The sequence below is a fragment of the Chiloscyllium punctatum genome, chromosome 15, assembly GCF_047496795.1.
Source record: "Chiloscyllium punctatum isolate Juve2018m chromosome 15, sChiPun1.3, whole genome shotgun sequence".
Classification (NCBI taxonomy): Eukaryota; Metazoa; Chordata; class Chondrichthyes; order Orectolobiformes; family Hemiscylliidae; genus Chiloscyllium; species Chiloscyllium punctatum.
The window spans coordinates 70,326,159-70,351,280 of record NC_092753.1 but is presented as its reverse complement, the minus strand read 5'-3'; the positions used below and the strand labels follow the sequence as shown (position 1 = coordinate 70,351,280).

The following is a 25,122-nucleotide window of genomic DNA, read 5'->3' as shown; positions in this document are numbered from 1 at the left end:
TGGGGTCCCACCTACAATTTGCAAAAGTATTAAAGAAATAGATGTCCCTGATTTTAATCATTCATTCATATTGCTCCTACTGAATGGGGAGCGATAAATCAGAGCCAAAGAGTTGAAATACCCTTGGATGCATGTGCTCCAAGTTCCCTGGAAAATGGTGCCCGGCATAATTTCTGGTATATGGATCTCTACAATTGCCATTAGGTTTATTAGCAATGTGAGTGAATGCTGAAACAAAAGCAACTTGCGCCATCGCTTGTCTGGGATAAGAAGGAAACCTGGATGGCAAAAAGACATAGCTTTGACAAATAGTGTTAAGGAGAATCCAGTGGATTGTACAAAGACAATAAAGACAAAAAAGTAACAAGGGAGAGAATATGGCGCCTTAAAGATCAGCAAGGCTGTCTGTGCGTGGAACCGCAAGAGATGCGGTAGATACTGAACATCAATGTTTACTGGGGAGAAGGATATGGAAGCTAGAGAACATGGGGAAATAAACAGCAACATTTTGAAAAATATCCATAGTATAAAGCAGTGCAGGACCTCTTAAAATTCATAAAGGTTGATAATTCCCCGGAACCTGTTCAGGTGAACCCTAGAACTCTGGGAAGCTGGGGAAGTGATTGCTGGGCCCCTTGCTGTGATATTTGGATCATCAATAGTCACAGGTGAGGTGGCAGAAGACTGAAGGTTGGCTAATGTGGTGCCACTACTTAAGAAGGATTGTAAGGAAAAGCCAGGGAACTATAGACCTGTGAGCCTGATATCATTGGTAGGCAAGTTATTAGAGGGAATCCTGAGTGACAGGATTTACATGTATTTGGAAAGGCAAGGACTGATTAGGGATAGTCAACATGGCTTTGTGTGTGAGCAATTGTGCCTCACTAACTTGATTGAGCTTTTTGAAGAAGTAACTAAGAGGATTGATGAGCAGTGGATGTGATCCATATGGACTTCAGTAAGGATTTCAACAAGGCTGCTCATAGTAGATTGGTTAGCAAGGTTAGATCACATGGAACACAGAGCAAACTAGCTAATTGGATACAGAACTGGCTCAGAAATAGAAGATAGAGATTGCTGGTGGAGGGTTGTTTTACAGACTGGAGGTCTGTGACCAGTGGTATGCGACCAGGATCATTGCTGGGTCCACTGTTTTTTGTCATTTATATAAGTGATTTGGATGTGAACATAGGACGTGTGGTTATAAGTTTTTAGTTGACTCTGTTGGGACACATTGGCGAACCTTTTTTGTTAATTAAACCAAACATCCAGAAAAGCTTGTCTCACCTAGTAATCTGTTAAAATAAGAGGACAGAGAACTCCTAAATTCCACTATTTAAAGAAAATAACATTAATTTTATTTTCTAACTCTAAAAGTGAACATAAAGCAAAAACTATTCACAAATCTAAGCCCCCCTTTCTCTTAGCTGCTTACGATCTGACTCCAACTCTATAACAATATGCTGTTCCAATAAGACACTTATTAAAACTACATTAACTTAATCTCAAAATCCCTGGTGTTATGAGGCAGCAGTGCTGACCACTGAAAAGTATCCACTCGTGATATAAGTTAATCACAAGTATCATTGTAAACAAAGCTTCACAAATCCACCACATCTGGCAAGAGTTAGAGTTTAAGAAATTTTGGGATGGGGCATTGACGTCATGTCTGCCTGCAGATTTATCGTTATATGCTTCATTTAGCTGAAAGTACATCCTGAGCAAATAAAAGACGTCCAGAAGTGAACTACTGGGTTTAATAAACGCAGCGTGTGCTTGAAGCACCAAATGAGCAGCACGATATTTATAAGGTACATTTAACTTAGTTGATCTCATCTGAAGCTAACCAGTTTATTTTGACTATAATGTTCGCTCCTCTTAACATGGAATTCAGGGTTGATGTTTAATAGTCTAAAATTCTTGCCGTGATAGTAATCATTTTTGATTCTAGGAAATAGGATGCCAGTTAATTCCACTTAAGAATGAAGTAGCTTCAAAAATATATTTTAAAAATTGAAATCTTGGTTCCCTCTTTGAAGCTCTGCTAAATCACAAGCCCTCCTTAGGGTTTATATACAACTGGTAATTGCAATTCCATTGAATTTAAATCTGGTTACATGTAACAAATGCTATCTTACAGGATCAATACTTCTTTCCAAAAAATAAGTCCATTTATATGTTTCCTATGACTGTCAATATCTAGTCATACGTGCAAAACATTTACATATTAAATAATGCAGAGGAACAGCAATGGACCAGTTATATAAATTAGCATTATTTATATTTAATAAAGTGTAGCATGATTTCACACAAACATATAAATTAGGACCAGCAGTATGCCATTTGACTCTCCACCATAGAATAAGATTTAGACTGATATGTTTGTGTTTCAAATTCCACTTTTCCATCTACTTGTGATAACCCTTGATGCGGTCTGTCTTGTATACAGAGGAACCTCAATTATCCGAATATTGGATTATTCAAAGGAGATCTCAAGATCCTGATAGAAATATTACATCAAAGACATGTTTCCAACACTGATTGTGTCTTTTGTTTACAGTTAAAAGTGAACTTGGCTTACTGAAATGCTGCTGAGAACAGTCCTGGACATCGATGGGAGTCCAGACACCGTCTCCAAATGACTGACCTCCTGCCCTCTCTTTCTCTCTCCCCACACTTTCCCTGGAGTTCTACACAGGAATGTATTCTGGAAACCCCCCTTCCCCAGATAATCCCTCCAACATTGTCCTGTACAGGGCAAAGGTGGAATCTGTCAAAAATTTGCAGTTAAAAGTTGTGTATGTGGCTGTGTGTGTGTGTGGGGGGAGGGTGAGGTGGGGGTGGGTAGGGGGGGTTGTGGACAGCGCACGACGCAGATGGGGGAGCGGTGTTGGACAGAGTTGGGGGCAGGGGTGGGGGTGCTGTTGGGTGGGGTTGAGTGGCAGTGTTGGATGGGGCCACACAGGGGTGGGGTTGGACAGAGTTGGGGGCGGGCAGGCAGGGGGGCATGTTGGATAGGTTTGGGGGGCAGGCAGGGATTAGTTTTGGACGGGGTTGGATGGGAATGAGGGGGCGGGTGGGAGGGTAGTGTTGGACGGGTTGGGGGCAGGCGGGGAGAGGGGCGGTGTTGGACTGGATTAGGGGCAGGTAGGAGGCATATTGGGCGGGGCTGGGGGGTTGGGTGGGTGGTTTTGGATGAAGTTGGGGGGCAGGCGGGCAGTGTTGGATGGGGTTGGGGGGCGGATGGGGGGCAGGGGCTCCCACGCAGTGTGCTGCTGCCTGGTCTCCTGAACAGGGAGCGGACTTAACAGAAAACTCCGAGCCCCAGAGGAAAGGCATTGAATCGATTAACCAAATAATCAATTACCTGAATGAAATAGTGCCCGCCCATCTCGTTCGGATAATGAAAGTTCCTCTGTAATAGGAATCCATTCACCTCCACCTTAAAAATATTCAGTGACCTCCACCACCTTCAGACACAGTTTGCAGAACACTTAAAGACAAGAGAATTCTCCTTATCTCTGCCCAGAAAAGGCAACCATTAATATTGTCATCGTGCTCACTAGCTCTGAATTCACATACACTTCGTCAAGATTGTTCAAGGTCAGATACACTTAATCATGTCACCTGTCTTCAAAATTCCAATGAAAGCAAGACCAAATGTGTCCAAAGATTCCTCATAAAACAGCCTGTTCATCCTATATATTACCCTAACAAACCTCCTGTCACCCAAGTCCAACACATTTTAAATAAGGAAACTGAAACTGCACTAAGCATTCAAGATGTGGTGCGGAAACCTCCCAGGCATTGACTGGTCTGTACATTGGTGAGAAAGGTGGGGGAGTAGGGTGAAATGGTTCGTGAGGAGGTCCTTGACATCAAGAGCTGGAAGTCTCATGTTCCCACAACATGTTGAACAGGGGGATTGTACACTCGTAAGTGGTGAGAGGCCTATTTGTATGCATTAACATCACATTATTGCCTATTCTTACCACATTAATATGCAGCTTCCAATTCTACCACTCACTGGATAGAAATTAGATGGTGACAATTGCCAACATGAAAGTCAGAGCAGTAACTTGGTGATTCTAGCTCACCATATACCCACTGTGCATTCACTTTGTGCCTATTGTGATGCTCAAAATATCCCGGTCTTGCCTCTTCACACTCTGCTCCCTCACTACAATCCATTCCTATTGGCAATAATTTTTACTCTCTGCCTCTTTTACCAATTTCTGCACCCTTTCGTTTTCCTTATCCAACTGCAAAGCACACACATGGGCACCATAAGCTAACTTTATCTTCAGACTCTAACTCAATTCTTCCTTTCATGACCTCTTTTGAAAGCCTGTCAAGGACCATCACATATCTCTACAATCACATAATTACCATCGCATCTCTACAATGACCAGTAGAGCCTCCACTTTGATGATGCTAAGTTAACTCCTATCTACATCCCATTTTAAAATACTTCATAATGACTTCTTGTTTACTTTTAGAATTATTCAACACACATTTAACAACAATCTAGGACTGCTGCTTCCAGCTTCTCAAACTTAAAATCAATTATACCTTGATTTCTGTGATACCTTACTCATGCTGCCATTACTGATTTTGGAGGTCTGAGACCACTAATGCAGCAGTTGAGAATTTTTAAGCAGTTTTCTGATAGTTTATTGAGTTTTTTTAAAAGAATAAGCAGTTTAGAAGTAACACATTAATTAATTAAATAAAGAAAGTAGACATCATGACAATTAGAGTTCATTCACTGACAATAGAGGACTCACAGGTAGTGAGTGGGGGAGGAAACTGAAGCACCCGGATTGGTCTTGCTAAAGTTGTGAAAGCTGCAGTCTGCTTTCTAGTCGAGGTGTAAGGGAACTCTTTCCTGGGTCTTTTTTCTCTTCATCTGATCTGTCTTCCATCTGAAGAAGACAGCTCTCTGAGGATCACCCAATGAGTAATGCTGCCTACAAGAACTGCCCTTGGAGGACCGCCCAATGAGGACTGTCTAATCAGGACCACTGCCCTAAGCATTTGTTGATAGACCCTGTTTCTATAGACAGGTAATTTGCTCTGTGTCAGTGATCTGTCTAAATTCTTTAGTCAGTGATCAATGGGCAGCTACTCAGGATGTTGATGACAGTTGTCCCCTTGCCCATCTCTATTTAAGATTAGTTGTAATCCCTTTTAAGAACAAAACTTTATCTCCAAAAACACTCACTCATAATTAAGGTAGTGTAATGTCTGATACATCATTCATTTACTTTTGTAGATGGCTAGTTACCACCGTAATGTAGTTAGGTGCTACACAGGAAATACTGAATTTGGAATATTGAGTGAACACAGATTTAAAGGGGACCTCAATTTCCAAAAGACTGAAGATTTCAAAATGTTCAGTACAATTCATGACTCCTCAAAAACAGAAACAATCCATCCCTAAATGTAGCAAAACCTGGACAATATCCAAGTCTGGACTGACAAATGGCAAGTATCATTTGTGCCACATTTGCCAAGCAATTGCCATTTTCAGAAGAGCGAATCTAACTGTCATTGAATCCCCTTTTAACAACTTCCTAGGGGTTACCATTGACCAGACAGTGAATTGGACTATTCATGTATTTACAGTGGCTACAAGAGCTGGTGAGAGGCTAGGTATCTGCCGCAGGTAACTCTGCTCCTGGGGCAGCTCAATAACTGAGCCCCAAAGATATTGGTCAGAAGTGTGATGGAATACCCCCAACTTGCTTGGATACGTGCAGCTCCAACAACACAAGAAGCTTGACATCATCCCTAACTGATTCTCTCTGTCATCTCTCTCTCTTCTGTTTGAATTTACCTTTTCGCCAAGGGATGTGTTTATGGAATGTTGCTGGAAATTAAGTTGTGATGGAGTTGCTTGGGTTTTCAGATAGGTTAAGTTATTCTATATTCTGTTCTCGTTTACTTGTGTTTCATTCGGTAGTTTGTAAATAATTTGGTTTTATTTAAAACTGAGTGGTTTGACCAGCTCTATCACTCCTGGAATATCTGTTCTACACCTGCTTACAACAACCCCTTGAGCAGCATGGTGGTTCAGTGGTTAGCACTGCTGCCTCACAATGCTAGGGACCTGGGATTGATTCCAGCCTCGGGTGACTGTGTGGAGTTTGCACATCCTCCCTGTGTCTGCGTGCTTTCCCTCCAGGTGCTCTGGTTTCCTCCCACAATCCAAAGATGTACAGGTTAGGTGAATTGCCATAGTGTTCATGGATGTGTAGGTTAGGTGCATTAGTCAGGGATAAATATAGGATGGGGTGTGGGTGTGGGTCTGGGTAGGTTACTCCTTGGAGGGTCAGTATGGACTTGTTGGGCCAAAGGGTCTGTTTCCATACTTTTGGGATTCTATTTAAAAAAAGAGAAAAGTTAGGCTCTGGGCTACCTTCTTGTCATGTGTTGAGGGGTGTCTAGCCTGGTCCATAACACTTTTCTGTGACAGATTGGTTAGCAGCACCAGGGAGGCAGCAAGAATGGACTGCCTGTGGAGAGGGGGATATGACTTCTCCCGGCAACAGCAGCAGCAAGGACACTCTCCTAACGATAGGAGGCCTCAGCAATGAGGTCATTCTCCTGATATTTGGGGCTGGTGGCAGTGGCAGCAAAGTTCCTCCAGCAATCAGGGTGCGGTGGTGCCAATGGCAACGGACTCTTCAAGATGGCAACACCAGCAAAGCACCATCTGCAGCTGAAATGGGACTTGAGGTCTGGTGGCTGCCTCGCCTGACAGCAGAGCCAAGAACTCTTGCTTATGGAGTGAGTGTGAGTTCAGTCACATCAGCAAAGTGGGCCCAGCAGCAAAATGTCGGCACTTAAAGTGGAGTGAATCTTATGCTGGTGGTTCCACTGCAAGCAGTGGCAAGGCAATGGATGTCTCCTTTGAGGCTTGGTACCAGCACAGACTGCTCTTCTTTTTACTTCTTTATTTTGCTCATTTATTCCTATGACCTATAGTGCTGGACTATTTTTGCTTTATTTCTCTTTTTTTTGATTTGAATTAATTAGATTAGATTCCCTACAGTGTGGAAACAGGCCCTCCGAAGAGTAACCCACCAAGACCCATTTCCCTCTGACTACACTAACACTACGGGCAATTTAGCATGGCCAATTCATCTGACCTGCATATTTTTGGATTGTGGGAGGAAACCCATGCAAACACAGGGAGAATGTGCAAACTCCACACAGACAGTCGCCCGAGGCTGGAATCGTACCTGGGACCCTGGCGCTGTGAGGCAGCAGTGCTAACCACTGAGCCACCGTGTCAGTATCTGTACCTAGATACCTTTGTACTTCAGATGGCACTGTAATGCAGTAATAGTAAACTTCTGGTTGTACTAATTTGAGTACATGTGACAATAAAGTTAATTCAATGCAATACTCATCAAATTCTGCCAATTAGGAAAATACCTATTTATGCAAACTCTCTGTTTTTTCTTCCCCTGTCACTCAATCTTCTTTCCATGCTCGTATGTTATCCCCTACACCATGAGCTCATGGTTTACGCAATTAGTCTTAAAGTGGTACATTATGAAATGCCTTCAGGAAATCCAAGTACAGTATCCCAATAGGTTCTTCTTTATCCATAGTCCAAACTACATCTTTAAACAACACCAATAAGTTAGTTAGGCGTTCTTTCAGATTTATAAAGCAATGCTGACTCTTTCCAATTACCATGAGCTTTGCTAAGTGCTCAATTATGACTTTTTTCACAATCAATTCCAATTAACCTCCACAATAGATATCGAGGTAACTGGCCTGTAATTCCCTGCTTTCAGCCTCCTTCCCTTCTTGGTAATTTGCCTTTGCCATGTTTATTCTAACTAAATTTTAATTGATGTAATTCTTACACTAAGATTAATTTTTGAAGTCGGCTTCAAGGTATAACCCAATTAAGACAAAAACAAAATTGCTAATTAGACACTTAAGTCTTTTAATTCTGTTTCTTTTAATCTCATAACTTGTTTTATTTAATTATTTTTATTCTTCTATTATTTCCTATCAATTTTGATTTTTTATTTTCTTCATATTATCTTTTACTTTTCCTATTGTTTGCATCATATTTATTTCCTTTTACTGCCCTCTTTTATGTCTCTGAACCACACTGGTCTAATCTGAAATAATTTCTTTCACCCAGCAGTCTTGTAACTGTTGTATTAGAAACAACTTTCCTTTCTGCAATAAAGCATTAGAAATATGGGAAGAAGATTGGATACAGCTTTAAAAGAATTATATAAATACCCAATAGTCATGATACTTAGAAGAATGTAAGAAATAGGAGCTGCTGTGAATCATTTGGTTCATACAGCCTGTCTGCCACTCGATGCTATAAAAAGACAAAATTGAACCATTGCCCCTTGACTTTCAAGTGTTATCATCTCTGCATCCCCCACTATCAACATCCCGGGATAGTGTTCACCAGAAACTAAACTGGATTAGCCATATAAGTATATTGGCTACAAGAGCAGGTCAGAGGCTAGGAATCCTGCATTAAGTAATTCATCCTGTGATTTCCCCAAAGCCAGTCCAACTACATGGCGTAAGTCAGGAATGTGATGGAATACTGTCCGCCTGCCTGGATTAGTGCAACTCCAACAATGCTCAAGAAGCCCAAAGCCATGCAGACCTTTGTCCAGAAACAATCACAAGTATTCATTCCCTCTACCATTGATGCTCAGTAGCAGAAGTGTGTACCATCTACCATCTATAAGTTACACTGCAGACACTGGCCAAGATGAGACACGATTAGAGATTAGATTCCCTATGGTGTGGAAACAAGCCCTTTGGCCCAACAAGTCCACACCGACCCTCTGAAGACCAACCCACCCAGACCTATTCCCCTCTGACTAATGTATCTAACACTATGAGCAATTTAGCATGGCCAATTGACCTAACCTGCACATCTTTGGAGTGTGGGAGGAAACCGGTGCACCCGGAGGAAACCCACGCAGACTTTGGAAGAATGTGCAAATTCCACACAGACAGTTGCCCGAGGTGGAAATTGAACCTGGGTCCTTGGCGCTGTGAGGCAGCAGTGCATTATAACCACTGAGCCACCATGCTGCCATCTTAGGCAGAACCTTCCAAATGCACAACCCCTTCCATTTAGAAAGACATGGACAAGAGATCCCAGGGAACACCACCAACTGCAAGTTCCCTTTCGAGTCACATACCATCCTGACTTGGAAATATATTGCTGTTCCTTCGTGGTTGCTGGGTCAAGTTCCTAGAACTCCCTGCCTAATGACATTGTGGGTCTACCTACAACAAATAGACTGCAGTGGTTTAAGATTATGATTCACCATCACCTTCTCAAGGGCAACTAGAGATGAACAGCACATGCTGGCCCCGGCCAGTGATATCACATCTCATGAGTGAATAAATAAGAAAAATGGCTGATATTAGGTTTCAATTATTCTTCCTCACCTGCTCCCCAAACATTTCCTGAGATTTCAAAACTCTGTTTATTACAGCCCTATAAGGAAGTCTTGTGATGGTTAGTGTTCCTGCCTTGGAGCCAGGAACTCCAGGATCATCGGTTGACATTGTACCAAGCACATGCAGGGTATACTCCACCTCAGGACTTAATGACTAAGGAAGGTGCTTTCATAACCAGGATGAGGATTGACCTTCAAATCCTTCCAACATATGCGAATAGTGAGCAGGAAGAACAGGAGAGTCTCCTGGTCAGTCATGTGATGGAAAGAAAGTTGGAGCCTTGACCACTACAATCCATAGCTCCAGGACTACTACATATTATAAATGTACATACTATCACGGCAACTCAGATTCAATGCAGCTTGGTTTCAGGAAGTGATGAGACCTGAGTGAGGCAAAAGCTTAATTTCTATTTACACAGAGCTCAAAGAAGCATTCCTGTTCCTCTGACTCCCATCAAACAAAACCTCACTGCTAGACTGCTCTCTCTGGCTGGTCTGCCAGCTGATCTTGTACCAAGCATGTACAGTGTACTTGAATAAAGGAAAATGGCATGGATGCTGGAAATCTGAAACAAACAGAAAACGCTGGAAAAACTTAGCAGGCCTGGCAGCATTTGTGGAGAAACAGATTTAATGATTCAGGTCTTATATGACTTTCCTTCAGAATTACAAGTTCCCTAGAATGCATCGCTTCGCAAAAACTAATTGCACAATTTACGAAAAAAAATAAAACAACGGCCCAAACTTATCACTCAAAGTACATAATGCGCATTGGTAGAATATATGCCATTTCTACATGTGTTGCTACTTTGCAATGGATACAATGGTGTCTAAATGGGCTGAGAAGTGGCAGATGGAGTTTAAGTCAGATAAATGCGAGGTGCTGCATTTTGGGAAAGCAAATCTTAGCAGGGCTTATACACTTAATGGCAAGGTCCTAGGGAGTGTTGCTGAACAAAGAGACCTTGGAGTGCAGCTTCATAGTTCCTTGAAAGTGGAGTTGCAGGTAGATAGGATAGTGAAGAAGGCATTTGGTATGCTTTTCTTTATTGGTCAGAGTATTGATACAGGAGTTGGGAGGTCATGTTGCAGCTGTACAGGACATTAGTTAGGCCACTGTTGGAATATTGCGTGCAATTCTGGTCTCCTTCCTATCGGAAAGATGTTGTGAAACTTGAAAGGGTTCAGAAAAGATTTACAAGGATGTTGCTATGGTTGGAGGATTTGAGCCATAGGGAAAGGCTGAACAGGCTGGGGCTGTTTTCCCTGGAGCGTCGGAGGCTGAGAGGTGACTTTATAGAGGTTTACAAAATCATGAGGGGCATGGATAGGATAAATAGACAAAGTCTTTTCCCTGGGGTTGGGGAGTCCAGAGCTAGAGGGCATAGGTTTAGAGTGAGAGGGGAAAGATATAAAAGAGACCTACGGGGCAACTTTTTCACACAGAGGGTGGTACATGTATGGAATGAGCTGTCAGAGGAAGTGGTGGAGGCTGGTACAATTGCAACAGTTAAGAGGCATTTAGATGGGTATATGAATAGGAAGGGTTTGGAGGGATATGGGCCAGGTGCTCGCAGGTGGGACTAGATTGGGTTGGGATATCTGGTCGGCATGGACGAGTTGGACTGAAGGGCCTGTTTCCATGCTGTACATCTCTATGAGCCTATAACAAGAACCATGTACTAGGTACAGATGGAGTGCACAGCTAAGAGCAATTGTGGTTTCAAGCTCAATACACTAACTGGTACTCAATAAAGTCAATTCATGCAGCAATACAGAGTCAAAATTCTATCGAAGAAGTGCAAATGAGAGGATGAACAACGAATAAGGGTGGATCTAGAGAGGAAGGCTGAAGGAGATAAAACATCTCAGGGAAGAGAAGCATATCTGGAGCCAGTTCTTCAGAATGGACAGTTCTGAAGAAGAGCCATACCAGACTAAAAATGTTAACTCTTTCCACAAATGCCGTCAGAAATGCTGAGTTTTTCCAGTATTATTTGTGCTTATTTATATATAGTATGCTTACTTCCTAGTACTGCACTGAGGTGTCAATCTTGCTCCTATGTAAGCCATCTATTAAAAGGCAAAGCATGCGCCAGGCTGGTGATCCAGACTCTGAACAGTAAACTCTGGGAAGGATACAATTATAAAGTCAGTGGGAACTAAATGGCAAGCCAGTCTTCACCTTTTCAGGGAAGCTTAGGTTCTCTTTGCACAAATTATCCTCCGGTATGTTGAACTTTTCAATGAAGGCAAACTATGTTGAAAAATCTATTCTAAAAACCATTCTGTAACTTGCACTTTGAAAAGATATGAGAGATACAAGTCTATGCTGAACAAATTACTTCTTAATGGATTGGGAACTTACAAAGGGTTTGTTCATCTTATTCAACAACGATAGATATACTGGCACTTGAAGTATATTACCTCTCATCTCCACAATCATGGCCACCATGTTTATAAACATTTCCTTTGATACCATTTGTCCATGTGAGAAACACAGATGTAGCAGTTCGAGTAGATATTGTTATCTGTGGGGGCTTTTGATGATTCAGGTTACCTGAAACGAAGGTGTAACATACATGATATCACTGCAAGCTGAATAAGATATAATTTACCCTTTACAACAAAAACACTTGAAATAACTATTTGTATTTTTCAAAATTTGTTTAGAAAAGCTATTTAAGTTTGAGCTTTTAAGATAAGTGTAGCAAAACTAATTATACAATGTGGAAAGAAACTTAAACAAGAGGCCAAATCTATCGCAAAATATAAATAATGGGCATTGATAGGTATATGCCATTTCCATGTGTGTTGGATACAATGATGTTTAACATGTGGTATCAAGAACCGTGGACTAGGTGCAGATGGGGTGCAGAGCCAAGAGCAATTGTGATTTCAGAATCAATACTCTAACTGATACTTGAAAGAGTCAATCCATACAACCATACTGAGTCAAAACTCTTTCTGACAAGTGCAAGTGAACAATGCATGGGGCTGGATCTAGGGATTCAAGCTGAGGGAGATAAAACATATTTCAGTGAAGAGAAGACAGTGGAATTTGGAGCTCCAACAGCAACAATTTCTCAAAGACAACAGGATTTCAATTTATCATAATTACCAATTGTCAGACCATTTTTAAATGTTACTGATAGTGAAAATTTGTTGTGGTAGGTATTCCAGATTGCATGCTGTCCCACTTTGCTGGAATGTCTTTAAGGCATGAATATAGAGAAATATTAAAATTGCTGATAATAGGAAATTAGTGGGCATGGAAAATGGAGGATCAATTCAAGAAAAAAAAGGTTCTGTCTGGCAAATGTGGTGAGTGAATGTGGATCATTATGCTTTCACATAAACAACACAAACTGTGAACATATTGCAAGCATATTGTTACTTGGGAGAAAGAGCTGAGTGTGAAGATGTGCACGTTGTAATAAGAAGGTTAACAGGGAGAAGAAATAATTAGAATTTAAAATGAGTTTTGTACTTACTTGCCCTGAATACAACTGCAAAGAGTTAATGAATCCCAACAAGCTATGTTTTTCAGCCAGAATTGCTGGTGAATGTCAGGAGGCATTACAAAGACTACTAATAAGGTAAAAACAAAATGACTGCAGATGCTGGAAAGCAAATACTGGATTAATGGTGCTGGAAGAGCACAGCAGTTCAGGCAGCATCCAACGAGAGGCGAAATCAACATTTCGGGCAAAAGCCCTTCATCAGATTCCTGATGAAGGGCTTTTGCCCGAAACGTCAATTTCACTGCTCATTGGATGCTGCCTGAACTGCTGTGCTCTTCCAGCACCATTAATCCAGTAAAGACTACTAATATACTGTCTATCAAAAGCTTCTGTTTTAATTGAAGGTACATTATGGTAATTGACAGTTGACCGAAGGTTGCACAAAACACACCCAAAATGATTTTACAGAAAGCTCTTTCTGTAATATGTGCAACAATCCTTTAAAAAAACTAACATGAAGAATTTTGTTTGCTATTTCAAATCCATATCGGTCATAAAGTTTTGAAAAGTTAGTGACAAACAAAGTTAAACTAAATATGCAATTCACAGGTACCATTTAAACACAAGCAAACTGGAATCTTTAACAGTTGATCTTTATTTTGCTCTGAATTTATTAAAAATTAAAGGGTGGTTATTCATTGCAGACATTTGTGTCTGCCAGCATTGTCTAGGATCCTTCATGTATGAATGCAAACTTGTATAGATGGGACAAGGAAAGAAAGAAAATGTTGTATAAAATCAGCAGAATGTGTAACTATTTTAATCTTAGGCATAATTAAGGGATAAAATTCTGAAACCTTTGCACTTCTTCTTCAAGGCTGGTTTGCTCTGCTCAGCCACAGGATGAACTGCTATGAGATATCTGGGATTGAACTCTGAAAACAAAACAAGGAAAGGAAGGCAAGTAAGTACAAGTGTGTCACAACAACTAATTGTCCAAGTGAATATATTGTTTTTCAATAATGGCAGATGCCATGGAACTTTTACGCTCTACAAAAATTACATCTGAATGTCATAAGTGAAAGTCTTACAAGAGCTGTAATCCAGAATTGGAAAGTGCTAAAGCTTGATTGATTGTCACATATTTCAGTGTTGTGCAAACTTTCTGTTCTCCTTACCATTGGCTCACAAAGCAGACTCTTCCATTAACTCTAATCTTGGTGAACATTTGAAGGGGGAAGTGAGGACTGCAGATGCTGGATGGGCATTTGAAGGGATCAACTTCTAAGAGGTTTGGGCAAGTCAGATAATTAGAACACTCAGATGATCTCTCATTTGGATATAGCTCCAAAAACTGGAATAAAATTTCTCCAGTGGCTAATGCTGAGTCTGCTTACAAAGGATAACTCCGAATATCATCCTCAATAAGAGTCTCTAACGCAGGATAAAATATTTATGGACTTCATGCAGTTTATTTTGCCAAGCCATGTATGCAGTTGGGCGATCTGTCTTCTGCATCAAAATGTGATCACTTCTCATTCCATTACCTCTTTCACCAGTGCCTCATGGCTGTTGTCAGAGAAAAGGACAATTCAGAATGCTCTCCAAGCCCAGAAAATAATTCTCAAAAAGTGATTAAAGACATGGCATTCAGTCCCACAAAAACAAAGGGAAATAGATGATTGCTTGAACAAGATTATTAAATGACATAAGAAGCCAGCAGGCAAGTGGGATTTGGCTAGATGGCTATGTTCCAAGGAATATTGGCACAAACATGATGGGCAATATAGTGTGTGTTGTGACAGTTTATGGTTCTATCTCCCATCTGTTTGATTTCTAGTGCTGAATAAGAAAATGTACAATTAACCCTGACAAAAATTATTTTGTTTACACTCTGCACTTCCAACGAACAGGGAGACACATAATAATATTCACTATACCAGACTCAGATTCAAGTTCCCAAAATAAAGCACCAGTGTTCGAACCTACAGCTCATTTCAGTTGACTAATCGTGAATACAAGAACATGTCAACTAACATAGAATTAAAGCTGTCAGCAAAATTGCATCTAATTGTACAGAATAGCCATATGTCATGAAATGTACCATATTGGAAGAGGACAGAAAGTTGGAGACATGGCTGTCTCAAATATTCTTTTACGTACCTCCAAAAAGATGTCATAAGTAGCACTAAAGGTGGTGTTGGACTAGTTCTTCTGGACAAATTATTAACTGTAGCAAACAGAGTGGTGGATGCCCAGAAGAAAACATTTAACACATCAAAAATATGGTTTTATTCAGTCTTCTATTCACGGTTGTGTGATATCTGCATATGCAATTTTATATCATCTTTGTTCAAAATAGTCTTTTGTTATTCATGTTGATTACACAATTTTAAGTACATGAGTTGTGGTTTAATGTTGCAATTGGGAATGTTGTGTAAACCTAACACTAGTTAAAGAAGAATTAAGTAATTGTGCAAGCTTTTCAGATGAACTGTGAATTGATGATTACATTACTTGCTCATAAATTACATGAGGACTTGGATAACTGAATGAATATGTTGACTCCATCATTAGGTTGCAGCTCCAGTTTATATGTCAAATTCATTTCTTAACTAGAGCAAGTTGTGAAAGAGGGTGGCTTATTGGAAATACTAAGAGCTTCAGCTGTCGACTGCATTGTGTGAAGAACATCTGGACATTTGAACACTTTCACACTTGTAATAATAACAAGAACTTTGCTTTTATCACGCAAGTTCCTAATCCGTGTTCTACATACATTTTATTAAATACCAGGAATGTTGCTGAAAATATCATTATCAATGGCTCCTTGGGTAAGAGTTAAGGACTGAAATTGATTGGAAAATGTTAAAGATTTTTCACCAAAGTGCAAAACCTGTGACAAATGTTGAAACAGAATTTATGGGCAGAATCTTACCATTTTTGGCCAAGTGAGTTTTGGCCAAACAGGTTTTCTCACCTTACTTTACCAAACTTCCATTAATGGCCATTTAAGAATCAGATCCTATTTCCACCCATCTTATCATGCTCTGTTATTGGATCAACTCACCACTCACCAGCGAACCTGGAATGGCCAGCAACACTGGCACAGGGGCTATCTCCAAATAGTCATTATGCACTCAGATCAGCATATTTTTGAGACAGTATCAGCACCTGAATAAATGCCCAGTCCTGTAAGAAGAAGGTCAATATCACAGAGTCCTACAGCATGGAGATAGGCCCTTTGGCCCAAGTTGGTCCACGCCGACCAAAATGTCCATCCACACTAACCCCATTTCCCTGCACTTGGCCCTCAAAACCTTTCCTTTCCATGTTTTTGTCCAAATGCTTTTTAAATGTTGATAACGTACTAACCTCAAACACTTCTGCTGGCAGCTCATTCCATATGCTTACCACCCTCTGTGCCCCTCAGGTTCCCTTTTATTCTTTCCCCCTAACCTTAAACTGATGCTCTCTAGTCATTGATTCCCCAACCCTGGCAAAAAGACAGTGCATTCACTCTAGCCATGATCTTTTACACCTCTAGAAGGTCACCCCTCAGTCTCCTACGGTCTAAAGAAGAAAAGTCCTAGCTTGTCCAATGTCTCTCTATAACTCAGACCATTGAGTCCAGGCAACATCCTTGTAAATTTCTTCTACACGCTCTCTAGTTTAATAACATGCTTCCTGTAACAAGGTGACCAAAACTGTACGACCTCATCAATATCCTTTACAACTGCAACATAACTTCCCAACTTCTATACTAAATGCCCTGACCGATGAAGGCCAGTGTGCCAAAGCCTTCTTCAATGCTCTGTCTACGTGTGACTCCACTTTCAGAGAACTGTGCACCTGAGCTCCAAGGTCCCTCTGTTCCACGATACACCTTAAGGCCCTACCATTCACCATGAAACTCCTAGCTTGATTTTATTTCCCAAAATACAAAATCTCACACTTATTTATATTAAACACCATTTGCCATTTCTCTTCCCACTCCCCCAGCTGATCAAGGTCCTGCTGCAATTTCTGAGAACCTTCCTCACTGTCCATAATACCCCCTAATTTAGTGTCATCTGCAAATGTACTAATCATGCCTTGTACATTCTCTTCAAATCATTAATACAGAAAACTAAAAGCAATAGGTCCAGCACCAACCTCTAAGGCAGTCCACGAGTCAGAGGCCTCCAGTCTGACCAGCATACTTCCACTATTACCCTCTACTTGCTACCTACTATTAAGCCAATTGTGTATCCAATTTTCCAGCTTGCACTGGATTCCATGCGGTCTAACTTTCCATAGCAGCCTACCATGCAGAACCTTATCAAAGGCTTTACTGAAATCTATGTAGACTATATCTACCACCCTACCCTTGTCAAACTTCCTGGTCACTTCATATGTCCTTCATCACTTCGCCACAACTTTTCTCCAATATCTCATATTCACTCTATCTCTGCAGCTGGACCCACCTCTACCACTCTCACTGACATCTTACCCATTCTCCCTTGCTTGTTCTCTGTGCTGACTACTCATTCGCTTGGGAAACCTTCTCACTTGCACCAACAGTGATAGCTGTGCCTTCCACTTTTGTCTTCCATAATACCTGCTTTTCTCTTATTACAGAGGGAAAACAGCTCTGGAAAATTAGGGCAGAAAGAGTCAAGACATGGCCCAACACTTCTTATGAGCAGAAGATCCAGACTCTGACCCTGATGTGCCCAACACAGCCTGGATGGAAATTGACTCAGGGACTCTGAGCAAAGGCTTGACTAAGGCCTGCTGACAACCATGGCAAGGTTCCTGTCTTTGTGTCTGTGCTAAATGGCAGTGGTAATATAAGCCAGGTATCTCTGGATGAGGGGACAAAGTACAAAAAGGCAAGGCAAAGCAATGCAAGGCAGGGTTGCTGCAAGCATCCAGGGAGACTCATTATGACAGCAAGCAAAGAGTCCAGCTGTGTAGCCTGGTCTAGTCCATTATCTGCATACATGTCCCTGAGTATCACGTATCCTTGCAGCAGCATTGTAATGATAGATACTCAATGATAGTGCAGCTCAAGGAGAAGCTTTGAAGTGCAGAAGCACCCTATAAGTGGATCTGAGTTATGCCAAGTGTTTTCATAGAGACTGGCAATGTTGGATGCCAATATCCATGGATGCACGGTATGTGTGGCCAGTGCCCTGAGATATTGGTGCCTAGTGTCCAACAAGAAGCTCCTTTAGACCAAGAGATGAGTCAAACCAGCTCAAACCTCCTCTGGTTTCCATATCAAGTTTTTCCGACAGCTACTTTTAATGGTGAGTTTGGTAAGATTATAACCTTGGTGAGTTGAACTATTAGCAACCTTTTTAACAAGCAACAAAGACATTCATTGGAAACTCGCTCAGTGAGAATTTTGCCATGCCACTTCAACAAAGCAGGGTATTTGCAGCAAGATGATTTCAATGCCAAGATCACTATCATGCTAATTCCATTATACATCTCACCATAGGTCACATTGCTTATAGCCTGGTAAGATCCTGCCCTATGTTTATATTTTTCTTGTTGGAAAAAATGTAAATGTTATAGTGTATACATTGAACTATATTTTGTATCAATATAGCATAATTCAAAGGAAGGGGGCTATAAAGGAGGGAGAACAATCTGTAACCTTTCAACAAAGGAATAGCGCACACTATTATAATGAACACTGAGTCAAGTAGATAATTTAATACAGAGCAGTGTCATAAAGGTTTTCATTTCTGTGTAATCACATCTCAAAGTGAATTACCTTGTGACTTATTCTGAATGAAAGTGCAAAGATTGAGTTAGAGATTAACATGAACCCATTTTGTTGTGACCTCACCAATCCATGGAAAATGCATTTACAGTGATTGCATTTTGTATGTGGGTGCGTATCAGTAACTACTTTAAGAAGCATTTGACAACTTATTCCTGTTGTCTTCTGCCAATTTAAATGTTGCTTCATTTATGACGTTAAAGGATTCCTTGTGAGCGATGGTTTTAGGCATAATGAAGTGTTGACAATAATTGATGATGTTGTTGAATTTTATCTTAAGATCCCATACAAATTGAGCTAAGTAAAAAAAAAACCTAAGAACTGTAAATGCTGGATATCAGAAACAAAACAGAGATTGTTGGAAAAGCTTAGCAGGTTTGGTAACATCTGTGGAGAGAAATCAGAATTAACATTCAGGTCCAGTGACCCTTCTTTAGAACCGAATTGAGCTAACGTATACAATCAGAAAATGCTTATTCTTTGAGCTGCAGTTTATTGTTTAAGCATTTTAATGGTAAGTATTTCATTTAAAAATAGCCACCTGCCAAATGAAGATTAAATGAATATGTGTAAAATTTGTAAACTAATAATCCAGTACTTCATCATGTCTGTTGAATTCTTGATTCAGTGGTATATGTAAAACAAAGCTAAGAGCACTTTGCTGCACATCTGGTTTAGAGAAACATTGGCCAGAATCTGTTGTCAAAAAGAAAGCAGCTGGGCTAATAGTTATCACCATTACTTATGTGCAAATGTTACAGCAACTTCAGAAGAGGGTGGATGTAGAAATCTGAAAATTTTGGCTGAGTTACATGCTCTGCCATTAACCTTGCAAAAATTGCATCTCGCTATCTGGCTCACCAGTAAAAATATAGCGTTTACTTGCTGTGTTTGCACAGATGATATGAACTAAACTTGCCACCTAAATTTAGGACCCAACTAAAACACTTATGGAGACAGTCCTAGAGCCAGTTGAGGTCTGCATTTATTTATTTAAATCTGAATTAGCCATAAATCTTTTTTTAGCCATGTGCTAAATATTAATTATCAACAAGAAATCATTCTGGTACTGAAATTTAACTATTACTATCATGAAGACTCATTCCTTCAGGTTTTTACTGTTGGAGGCATTAAATATCTAATACATAAAATGATTTTCTTTTCACTTTTCCTTTCATCCTGCCTTAGTCTATTGTTTTTCCTTTTACATATTTCTCTTTTTGTCAATTTAGCAATTATGTCATGGCAGTGTTTTCTTGAATCTAATAATGGAAAACTTATCAGAAAGTAGAAAAACTGGCATCAGACACCAAGGGAGATTTCTTTAACAGTGGATAATTTGATTATTGTGAGCAAAGAATCACAATCGAAGTTCCAAACCCAACACCGTTTTATGCAGATTCATATAAACCAAAGGAAATGGAAATCATTCCTCAGATTTATCATGAGTTTCCCATAAGTAATTCTGTCCTCATCAATCAAATGACAATTCCAAGTAAAGTTTTAACATGTTGTCCAAATGATGTCAAAAGGAAGGGGAATTTGATGGTATAATGGGAGAGGTGATGAGCACACATTTCTTTTGTGAAATGTCATTGTGCTGCTACACGTATGGTTTTAATTTTCATGCTTTAAGTGGAAACAAATGGCTTTGAGTTCTTACCAACATCAACCTCAAATGGATCTCCATTGTCAGGCAATGTGATGTTCTGCTTGGATTGTCGACCACCGTATCCAAGAATGTAGCCTTGAAGTCTGATGGCTGGGTTGGAGCTAAGGTACTTTATTATAATACTGTCATCCTTAGCAGTAATCCGCACTTTTAAGCTTTGTCTTTTAACTGGGGATAAATAACAAGAAAACAAAATAAAATTTGTTAAAACCTGAAAACATACAAAACTAACCTACTGAGCCAGTAGAACAAATGTGTATCAGCAAGAACATCTACTACCTTAAAGGTATCAAAATACCAGTCAGAAGTCATTGTTCTTGTCCTGTAAAACTTGGCAAGGAAGCAGCCCTCATCTTTCTGGGCATTGTCTTTGATCTGGCCATTGAGACCTTGGAGCTGGAGGTGAACACAGCCAAGCGTTGGACTCAGGAGGGACTTGTGTAGGATTAGTACCCTGCACAAAGAAATGGTTAGGTCCAAGCAGCCCGGGATATTGAGCCTTGGACTTCCTTATACTGAAGGTGGCATTGTAATAAGAGTTTGCACAGGTTTTTAGATTAGATTCCCTACAGTGTGGAAACAGGCCCTTTGGTCCAACAGGTCCATACCAACCCTCCGCAGATTAACCCACCCAGACCCATTTCCCTCTGACTAATGCACCTAACACTGTGGGCAATTTAGCATGGCCAATTCACCTAACCTGCACATTTTTGACTGTGGGAGGAAACTGGAGCACCAGGAGGAAACCCATGCAGACACAGGGAGAATGTACAAACTCCCTACAAACTCTATACAGACAGTCGCCTGAAGCTGGAATCGAACCCGGGTCCCTGGTGCTGTGAGGCTGCAGTGCTAACCACTGAGCCATTGTGCTGCCCCTAAGTGATCAAGTCAGAAAATGGGGTCAAAGAGATATTGGGGTTCAATGTGGGAAACCTCAGGCAATTTAAATTTCAGAAAAGGATCTCAAGCAAGCATCAGTCTCCTTATTTAATTTTGCAAAAAACCTGGGAAGGATCCCTCTTGTTTATCCTTGGTGAACCTCTGGTCAGGAACATGCAGATGTTTGCTGCTGCAATTTGAGGCTTTCGGAAGCCAGTTAGAAATATGAACCAATCTAACCCTCAAAAAGCCTATGATCAACCCCTTCCACCAGAACTTGTCATTTATGGACAAAGAGCTGTACAGTGGTTACTATAAGGTTAGGTACTGCGCAAGATTTAAATCTGCTGCTGCCCAAGAGAAATATGATTAACAACAGATGAAAAAAAACAGATACGTTTCCACTTATCTTCCCACATCAGTACCAAAGACATTAAAGTCATGGCTCAGCCTAAGGAGTGTACACACCATTCTATTTTTTCTCACTGGCAGTCCTTAAAGTTAAAAAGAACTTGCACAAACGCGTTTGTAAAACTTCTTACACACAGCTGGCGATGGAGGAAACCAGAAGTCAAACGTGACTCAACTTTTGATGTATTCACATTACAAACAAACAGTTCAGAACCTCTCATTCCAATACCAGTGTCAATAAATGTCTCTTTCTATCCTTTTGACCAATTAAATAAACCATTAAACAAATAAACAAATGTTAGGAAACAAGCAGCCAAGTACCAGAAGTGTCAGTGTGGAACATTTTGGTCGGAGATATAAACTCTGTGATATATCTTTAATACCATTTATCGTAAGCATGGGATTTTGGTTTTGAGTTAGCAACATGTGGATTTTCTGTGCGCTGATGTCAGTATTAATTTGTAAATATTTCTGTAGCAATGGCGATTTCCTTAAAAACAAGTTTGGAGGCCTAGCTTCAGAATGAATGGATTTTTTTTGAGTCACATTAATTCATTTTTGTTGCCTTTAAATTAATTTGCAACCTAGCAAGGTAAATAATGAAGCATCAAGGTTTGCTAGAGACTTCTGGAACATTTTTAATCACAAGGAGAGCGCGAGTTTTTTCTTTAGTTTTACTTTGAGTTTTGAGCAGTCTTGTGAAGTTCTTGAGTGAAGATAGCTGTATAGACCAGTGCTTAGGAAAAGGGAACGATAAAGAGAAATTAAATTACCTTGGAATAAAATGTTAGATGTTATTTCTAGAACAGAAATGTTGAGCTAAAACCTTGATGAGGTTACTTAAAGCTGAGTATTTTTAATTCAGGAGTCTAATCACTCTAGAAAGATGTTATCTGTTGTTACACCCGCAAGTTAAAAATAGAAATGACTTAAATCTATTGAGGTTTTAGAGACAGGACCTCTGATGTGAATACTCTATAAGTTGGTGTTTTGTGTACTGTCCGAGGTGTGTTTTGGAATACTTTACAAGGAGTGTGTTTTGGGTACCATTCAAAAATATTGTCTCCATCTTAATTGATGTGTTGGGATTAAAGTGACTGTACCTTTACTGTGTCTAAAAATCTTTGAATTTGGATAAAAAATAGTTTGTTTTATTCTACTCTCTCTTGGTTTCTTCTATTAATAAATTTCTGATTTATTATTAAAGCAAAATCTAAAGTATTGTGTGCTATGTTTCAGTGAGAGACTTAGTTGCTAAAACCAAACTAAAATATGATCTGCCACATCAGGTTTCAGTCTGTGATCTTGTCTGCTGATAACATCAGCCGGAATCATAACAAATGAAAATGACCGTAAACCTGTAAGATTTAAGTTAGCTGTGGAAAAGGTCAAAATCGGACCAGAAATATGGGTTCTGAACTGGGGGAAGGCGATTTTAATATAAGATAGGATCAGGTCAAAGTGGACTGGGAGCAGTGACTTGTTGGAAAACCTACATCACAGCTGTAGCAAGTTCAGGGCCAAAATTTTCCTGTAAACATGAAGAGTGGAACCAAAAATCTAGAGGGAGCCCTGGATATTGAACCGTGTACAGAATTGGATAAGGAGAAAAGGGAAGTTTAAGTCGATACCAAGGCTAAATATAGGAAAAGACCTAGCAGAGAGCAAAGAGAAGGCATGAAATAAAAATCTGGCAGCTAATACAAAGAAAAATCCAAAGTCTTTTATAAGTATATTAGAGGCAGGAAGATGACCTGGGAAACAGTAGAGGCCATTAGGGACCAAAGTGGCAATCTGTGTGTTGTGCCAGAAGGCATAGAAGACTTTACAAATGAGCACTTTGAATTTCACTATTGAGAAGGATAATGCAGATATATAAATCAGAGCAAGGGTCTGTAACATGCCATCATATTAGCATTGAAAGGGAAGAGCTATTAGCGGTTTTATTGAATCTAAGCTAAATAAATCGCCAAAGCCAGATGAGATGTATCCTAGTCTCCTGTGGGAGGCAAGGGAGGAGATTGCAGGGACTCTGACATTAGTTTTCAATCTTCTCTGGCCTCAGGAGTGATGCCAAAGGACTGGAAGACAGCTAACGGTACCATTATTCAAGAACTATAAGCCAATGAGCTTAGCATCAGTGGTGGTGGAAACTATTGGAAAGATTTTGTCTTCTTTCAGCTAGCCAGTTTCTGATCCAAACCGTTAAATCACCTTCAATCTTGAAGTTCCGTACTTTGTGCAATAGCTTACCATGTGGAACCTTATCAAATGGCTTACTGAAGTCTATGTACACATCAACCACTTTACCCTCATCCACCTGTTTTGTCACCTTCTCGAAAAACTCAATAAGGCTAGTGAGGCACAACCTACCCTTCACAAAACCGTGTTGACTATCCTTCATAAAATTATTCCTTCCCAGATGATTATAAATCCTATCTCTTATAACCTTTTCCAACACCTTACCCACAACCGAAGTAAGACTCACTGGCCTATAATTACCAGGGTTGTCCCGACTCCCCTTCTTGTTTAACTGTCAGTACATTTAAGAACTATTTAGATGAGCACTTGAAATGCCATAGCATACAAGGCTATGGGCTAAAAAATGGATTAGAATTGATAGATGTTTGATGACTAGCACAGACATGATGGGCTGAAGGGCCTCTTTCCACCCTGTAAAAACTCTATTACTCTATGCCTTGCTATTGTCCACTTACCAGTTGCAGAATTTGTCCTTTGCCAGGATTGCTTTAAAAACTGAGGCTTCAACAGTCAGGTTCAGGTCAATATTCACACCTACCCACATTGATTAGTTAGGAAACCTGGGATACTAATGCCATGGATCATTTGAAGAATCACAGAAAATCACATTATTTGACATTTGCCATTGCAGGATTGTTCCAGGAACATTTACTGTCTCTCCATAGCTTAACTGGAGTAACCTTTTATCTAAGATTTCTATTAAGCATTGCACAAGTTATGCTAGTGTTTATCATCTCCAATTACCTCATTCCAGCTTATCTAAAACTGTCAGCATATCTTTGTATTTTCACCCTCATGTACTAGTATGGCTTCTCTTTCAATGTATGCATGCTTAATTCTGAAATCGAAAGATTTACTTTTTTTTTAAACTTACAGCCCAATAATTGTCAAATTAGGAGTGTTTTGGAAAGTTACGTTTCTTTCATATAACTCCATACTAGTATATATCCCAGTAGTTTTACAATGCTTCAGAAAATGATGAATGTCATTCACATAAAAATGTATTAAGAAAACAGTTGCTAAAGAGTTATACCATTTTGAAACTTTGTCATCCCTGGAATATTTATTTAATTTAACAACTGCACTTCTCATAAGGGACATATTTTGCTGCTGATGTCAGTGTGAAGGTATGTGCAATCAACCTGTACAACAAATCTCATTTTCCAAAGCTTTCCTAATTGA

General features: G+C 40.0%; 1 protein-coding gene across 1 annotated transcript in view; it reads right to left on the bottom strand.

Moving 5' to 3' along the window:
* abi3bpb (ABI family, member 3 (NESH) binding protein b) overlaps positions 1-25,122 on the bottom strand; it is a 330,661-nt gene that overhangs the window by 266,510 nt on the left and 39,029 nt on the right. Inside the window, exons 2-4 of the mRNA XM_072585416.1 lie at positions 20,377-20,553; positions 13,795-13,872; positions 11,901-12,033 (exon numbers count right to left, since the gene is read on the bottom strand). Coding sequence (XP_072441517.1) covers positions 11,901-12,033; positions 13,795-13,872; positions 20,377-20,553 — 388 coding nt within the window. The remainder of the gene's footprint in view (positions 1-11,900; positions 12,034-13,794; positions 13,873-20,376; positions 20,554-25,122) is intronic.